Genomic DNA, 6,673 nt, shown 5'->3' on the forward strand with positions numbered 1-6,673 from the left:
GCTGTAGAATTTTCAATTTTTTCATGTTGTGAGGATTATTGGAGTTCACATCCACATACATATATCCTCCTGCATTTGTGCTATTTTCTCAGGATAAATTTCCAGAAGTATAATTCCAGTTCAGGAACATACACATTTTAATTATTCTTCATACACCTTGGCAGGCAGGTTTCTAGGTCATGAAGGCAACTGCAAGCAAAAATCAAATATTTTATTCTCGTGCCAATGTTCTTTTGCTATAATTGGCCAGTAACATATTTCTTTGGGCATTATGGGTAGCCACTGGGGCAGGTGGCAGAGAAATCTCAGAGACCAAGTAGGAGAGACTAAGCTATCACTACCTAATATAGGCAGTAAAAAAAATTTTATAACGATGGTAGACCGGATCCCTGCCACTCCACTTCCCAAAAATTTATATGGAAACTGATCTGGGGATGAATCCTGAACATCAGGATACCAAACTGCAGTTTGTTGAAACTGTCTGAAGGAAGGGAGTAAAGTACATGGGTATTGGGAGTATCTGTCACATAATAAGGCATTTGTCCAACGAAAAACCTCAAGAATCAAAAGTGATAAAGCAAGTCACACTACACCATAAATTATATTATAAATCTGCTTTATTGCAATTAGAAGAGAGCAAAGAACAGAAAACATCACAGGGATACAAATCCTGTTCATCACACACCTGGTTACTTGTGCTTTCATAACCATTGCGAGGGAGGACCTCAATATTTGAAAGATGGGGAATTCCTGGGCCAGTAAAGCAATAAAAAGTTGCCCAATTCTGGAGTGGGACCCAGGCAGTTACCTTCAGATGGTGAGCAATGGAAGCTCAGGTGGATCGTAGAGACAGTGAGGAGAAATGAAGGCACTCAGCAACTTTAGCTCCAACCCAGAAAGTAAGAGAAATCAGAGGCAGGAGAGGAGAAGTAGCCTGAGAGAGGGCAATGCCGCTGTAGACGGGGACAACATGGGACCAAAGACCAGATGGCAGGACTCAGTGCTTGTAGCTCTTCCTGCTGGAGGAGGACGTGGTGGTGTATTTGATGGTGGAACTGCTGCCTCCAGAGGAGCTGAAGCCACCCCCCACGCCTCTGCCACTGCTGGAACTGAAGCCACCTCCAAGGCTGTGGCCGCTGCCATAGGAGTAGCCGCTGCCTCCACCCAGGCCTGAGCCACCGCCCATGCCGCTGGCACTGCCATAGCCACCAGCGCTGCCATAGCCGCCAGACACGGTGGACTGCACCACAGCTGTGAAGGGGAGAGGGACAAAGACACACAGGACACAGTGAGCTCTTCCTGCCAGCCTCAGGCCAGTCAGAAGAGCACAAGGGCAAGGGAGGGAGGCAAGCAAAGGTACTTACAGATGTTGACTTGTCCGACGCCTTCCCCACTCAGCCTAGGAAGGGAGAGAACACAGGGAGCATGAGACCTCAGAGAGCTCCCAGTGGACCAGAGCGGGAAGCCCCGATGTGAGGAGAGCCCCTGGGGAAGCTGCCTTTGAAATGGTTCTGTGAGAGTAGCCATTATGGCCATAAGTAGGGTGCCTTCACCTTGTGCTCAAGACAACCTGAACAGGGATCCAAGATATTTGAGGGGCTTGTGTGGGTTACCCACCTGCACTCCTCGCCCTCCAGCAGCTTCCTGTAGGTGGCGATCTCCACATCCAGGGCCAGCTTGACATTCATCAGTTCCTGGTATTCCTTCAGCAGCCGGGCCATGTCCTGCTTGGCCTTCTGCAGGGCATCCTCCAACCCAGCCAGCTTGTTCTTGGCATCCTTGAGGGCCAGCTCCCCACGCTGCTCAGCATCAGCGATGGCTGACTGCAGGTTGGCACACTAGGGGAGGAACACAGGAGAATGAACTTGAAATTCAGTCCTCCAGAGGAGACCAGCCACACTTCTTCTAGAAAGTGAGGAAGAGTTCCAGAGCCCAATATCATAGAAAGGGACTTTTCCTCTTTTTGCCCAGCCTTTTTCTCTTCTGCACAAATTACCTAATCTGAGAGCCACATGAGAAAACCCGTGCCCTCTGTTTTTAACCACCCTGCATTACACTGGACAAAATACCAGCAATTTGGAAGAAATGAACCCCCTCATTTCTTTGAGTGCTGCCTCCAAAACCAGACCAGCACCTTTTTGACGATCTCTGTGGATGCCACACTAACTCATACAAAATGAGGAGAACCCTTACTCAAGGAGATGAGTCTCACATCTAGCTGTGGAGATCTTGCCTTCCTCACTCCTAAGGGATTCTAACACACTTGGGCAACACTGATCTTCACCCTGGGTCTTGCTCAACTTTCTTTTTCAGTTGAATCTTCAGCAGATTTGGAACAATCTTGACCCTCTTCTGTCCTCCCCTTTTCTTTCCTCACTTGTTTCTTATATTCCTAAACCAACCATTCTCCTTAAGTAATCTCTTTTAAAAGCCCCAAGACTACCTTTTGACAGTCTGACTAACTGGGATTGTTCCTGTCAGGTGATTGCATCATTCTGTAGTGTTGGCATGCGTGTGTCCCAACCTGGGGGAGCTCACAAGAGTGGGAGCGGTGTGTCCTGCTTTCTGCTATTCGCTCAATTCCCAGTATTTCCCAAATGGTGCTGATGACCACTTGGTGGTGTAGCAAGGAAAGGATGCTCTTCCTCTCCAGAGCCCCCCACCATACCTGCTTCTTGACATGGTCGATCTCAGATCTCAGCCTCTGGATCATGCGGTTGATCTCAGCAATCTCCTGCTTGGTGTTGCGCAGGTCGTCCCCGTGTCTGCCAGCTGTGACCTGCAGCTCCTCATACTGGAATGCAGACAGAGAGAAGGCAGTGTATATGGGCTTTCACATGCCAACGGTGACTTGACTTCTGAACCAGGCATTTAACACACTTGCACCTAGTGGCTTCTCCCCAAGGGATGTTAGGGAAAGTTGCCGTGGCAAGGTCACTGGATCCTGCACCTTGATCACAGACCCTCTTTTGAATGGACCGCTGACTGCCTAGTTCAGTTGGGGACCAGCAATGTTCTGTATCCTGTTTCTGAGACCGGCATCAGGGTGAAGACAGAAGCAAAGGTCACTAGGTCCTTATCCATGTAGCTGTCCTCCTGCACTTGGGTTCTTTGACTTCTTGAACTTGGACATGAATTCTGTAAATGCCTGCTCTAGGAGTGCAGGGTACACATCCTATGAGAAAAGATCAGCTTCCTTACAGCAGACTTCCCAGCAGAGAAGTCTATAGCCTTGCTGGTGTTCAGGTAGGGGACACAGCTGTCAACTCAAGGCTCACCTTGCTCTGGTACCAGGACTCAGCCTCAGCCCGGCTCCTCTGAGCGATCTCCTCATATTGGGCTTTGACTTCAGCGATGATGCTGTCCAGGTCCAGGTTACGGTTGTTGTCCATGGACAGGACCACGGAAGTGTCTGAGACGTGGGTTTGCATCTGTGCCAGTTCCTGCAGAGCAGAAGATCGTCAGATCATCTTTTCCTGTTGCATTTATGGAGGTATCCAACCCCCCAGATCTTCCACCCTTTGCAGAGCCCCAGCAGGGCAAATAAAAGAGGAGTGGAGATGCTTACTGCGTCATACAAGGCTCTGGTGAAGTTGATCTCATCTGTGAGAGCGTCCACCTTGGCTTGCAGTTCAACCTTATTCATGTAGGCAGCATCCACATCCTGGGAAATAAGCCAACAACTTGGAGTCAGCTGAGCCCTCCTTCCCAGTCTGAACACCTTTTAGTCTCCCCATCTAGTCCGCTCTTGGACGTGTGCACAGACCCAGAGTCCTCTCCCTCTACAAAGGAACATGACCCCCTGATCCTCATCAGCTCACCTTCTTCAGAGTCACAAATTCATTCTCCGCTGCTGTGCGCTTGTTGATTTCGTCTTCATATCTGGAATTAGAACAGGGCAAGACACAATTGAGCCAGTGGCGAAGATGATACAGCAAGATCAACCTGGGATCCCAACTTTCCATAAAACAGATATCTCTAAATTGAGCTTTCCTGCCCCTGAGCCACAAAAACGTTTTTTTTTGTGTGTGTGTTCCCTCAATTCCTTATATCTTTTCTCTCCCCACCCACCTCTATGGCCCATTTGTTCTTTTGGGGTTGTTTTTAGGCACTACTCGTGGTTTTCATTGCCATGGACCTGTTTCCCTATGGAACCATGCCCACCTCTGGACCTGGTCACCCAGTAGTCTTCAAGTGTGCACTTCAGGAGACTGAACCCCTTTGTCTCCTTGAACTCACTTGTTCTTGAAGTCTTCCACTGTGTCCTGCATGTTCCTCAGCTCCGAGTCCAGGCGGCCCCTCTCGCCCAGGATGCTGTCCAGCTGTCTCCTGAGGTTGTTGATGTACTGCTCAAACAAGGGCTCCAGGTTCTGCCTCACGGTCTTGGTGCCCTGCTCCTGGAGCAGAGTCCACTTGGTGTCCAGGACCTTGTTCTGTTGCTCCAGGAACCGCACCTGGGGGAAGACGAAGTGGTTATTTGCCAGAGAAAGCAATGGAGAAAGAGATATGAGTTGCCAGGAGCCTGGGCACGCCTGGGATGTCACCCAGGTCCTGGGCTACTACGGAGCATGTAGAGAGGAGCAGGCTGACAGTGTTGTCCCCAAACCTATTTCCTTCCCACCCCAGTGATCCTAATGGGAAATTCTTCCATGGACCAATGAGGTCCCCTTACCAGCTATGCTATGCAGCCTATAAGTGACATTCAACATTTCTTCTCTTTTCATTGAACTGCACAATCACACATTTCCCTGTTACATTGCACGGTTTTTTAAAAATATACTCAGTTAAAGGTATATTAATTGTGCAGAATCTAATGATTAAATCCAATTCAGTTAATGATTGGACTCCAATAACTTCTCTTTTAGTACATAGTTCTCCTCTACAACCAATGCCCTAATGGTCATGCTCTGGTTCCACACAGTACTTTCTATGGATACATCAATGTTTCTGAGTCTTTTTCTTCTAATCCAGGCAGAAATCCTTTTCTTTTCTTTTTCTTCCCACTCTTTTCCTCATGCCCAGAGTCCTTGTGGAGATTTCCACTGGCGTTATTTTTTGATCCTAGGAGTCTTCAGAAGGTAAAGCTAACCTATTCCATTCTCTCACTGCCTTATTTTGCTTCATGCTTATGAAAAGTAGAGTATTCTTCCCTGGCAGGGATGAAGGACACGTAAGAGACCCAGTGGTTTTAAATGATTTGCATCACCTGCTGCCTGTTGTGAACATGGAGGCCAACTGGCATCCCAGGGGAGAGCTAGTCTCAGTCCCCTTCTCCCTGCCTCCTGAGTCTCCCCCTGGTAGGCAGTCATTGCTTGTCTAGTCTGGGGACTCTGGAATCCCAGTGCAGGCAGGTGTTCCTGGCTCACCTTGTCGATGAAGGAGGCGAACTTGTTGTTGAGGGTCTTGATCTGCTCCCGCTCCTCAGTCCTCACCCTCTGGATGGTGGGGTCGATTTGCAGGTTCAGAGGAGTGAGGAGATTCTGGTTGACGGTGACCTCTTGGATGCCTCCAGGGGGGCACACAGGGAAGCCAGGGCCTCCATAGCCACCAGCAAAGCCAGCTCCACCACCGAGCCCAAAGCCACCACCAGCTGCACCACCAAAACCAAATCCACTTGCGACTCCACCTCCATAGCCAAAGCCACCTCCAACTCTGCCACCGTATCCGCCACCGATGGCACAGCTGCCCCCTCCGATGGAGATCCTCTTGGAGCCCCCCAGGCCATAGAGGCTCCTGCTGCCGAAGCCGGCTCCTCCATACACTCCACCGAGGCCACCACTGCCCCTGGAGCGGGACACGGAGACACTGCTGAAGCCAGAGCGGCAGACCCCTGGGACTCTGGCTGAGCTGGTGCTGAAGCCACGGTGGCTGACGCTTTGGCTCCTAATGGTGGATTTGCTAGACATGGTTCCTGAAGAGGAGAGGGCTGAAGAAAGCGTGAGAGGCTGGAGGGTAGCTGAGAGGAGCAGATCTGTGAGATGAACCTCCCGGCAGCAGTTTATATAGGATGGAAATGGGTTGGGCTCCGTCCTGGAAGGTGAGCTTGCAGATCGAGAAGGGCTGATCTTTACAAATGTGAGATCAGCCCCAGCCTCTTAAAGGTATGAAATATGAAGATTGCTTCTTTGGCTTCCTTTAGTCATGGAGAAATTCTCCTGCCTTCCAGCCTTGTTGATCCTAACACAATAAGACTGGATATGAATTCACTGAAGTCATGAGTTAGTCATGTTCTCAAACAAAGGAGACAAGGAGCTGATCTGTGATAATTGTCCCTTCCTTCTGCTTACTCAGACGCTCCTCTGTGTGCCCCCTTCCCACACAGGTTTTCTCCTCTACCAGCACCACCCTTCCCATCAGGGTGGGACTGACTCTGAGTTCTTATAGGCATTTGCCCAAAGGCCTGAGCAAGAAGTGGCCTGCAGTGTTTTTCACCATGTTTGTACCTGTCCTTTTGGAGCTCCTGGCTGTTCTTTCTAGTGGCCTGGGCGTGAAAATGGGGGCTATTTTGGAGACATAATCGTCTTTGAAAAGCCAAGGGACAAAAGAGTTGAGTTTTTACGCTATGCAGTCAGCATTTGCTCTCTGTTCTGTGTGATAAGCTGGCCAATTGGCAGTTTCCTCAGAGGACAGGAGACATCACCAAAGGCCACTCTGCCTAGAAACCTGACTTGTG

The 6,673-nt window shown here is 49.6% G+C and overlaps 1 protein-coding gene across 1 annotated transcript; it reads right to left on the reverse strand.

Moving 5' to 3' along the window:
* Window positions 1-599: 599 nt before the first annotated feature.
* KRT6A (keratin 6A) lies at window positions 600-5,978 on the reverse strand. Its single transcript, XM_002923243.4, has 9 exons — window positions 5,367-5,978; window positions 4,240-4,454; window positions 3,822-3,882; window positions 3,569-3,664; window positions 3,279-3,443; window positions 2,669-2,794; window positions 1,618-1,838; window positions 1,365-1,399; window positions 600-1,251 (listed from the first exon to the last, which is right to left on the reverse strand). The coding sequence occupies exons 1-9, from the start codon at window positions 5,904-5,906 to the stop codon at window positions 998-1,000; spliced, it is 1,713 nt and encodes a 570-aa protein (XP_002923289.2). The 5' UTR covers window positions 5,907-5,978; the 3' UTR covers window positions 600-997.
* Between the last annotated feature and the right edge of the window lie 695 nt (window positions 5,979-6,673).

This window comes from Ailuropoda melanoleuca, chromosome 16 (assembly GCF_002007445.2).
Source record: "Ailuropoda melanoleuca isolate Jingjing chromosome 16, ASM200744v2, whole genome shotgun sequence".
Classification (NCBI taxonomy): Eukaryota; Metazoa; Chordata; class Mammalia; order Carnivora; family Ursidae; genus Ailuropoda; species Ailuropoda melanoleuca.

What these genes read in the sequence shown, in the direction of transcription:
- KRT6A (XM_002923243.4), bottom strand. Translation starts at nt 5,906, where the DNA reads ATGTCTAGCAAATCCACCATTAGGAGCCAAAGCGTCAGCCACCGTGGC. An exon ending in AATTTGTGACTCTGAAGAAG is followed by an intron (nt 3,665 to 3,821) that starts GTGAGCTGATGA and finishes CTTATTTCCCAG; the next exon opens with GATGTGGATGCTGCCTACAT. An exon ending in CTGGAGGGCGAGGAGTGCAG is followed by an intron (nt 1,400 to 1,617) that starts GTGGGTAACCCA and finishes CTCCCTTCCTAG; the next exon opens with GCTGAGTGGGGAAGGCGTCG.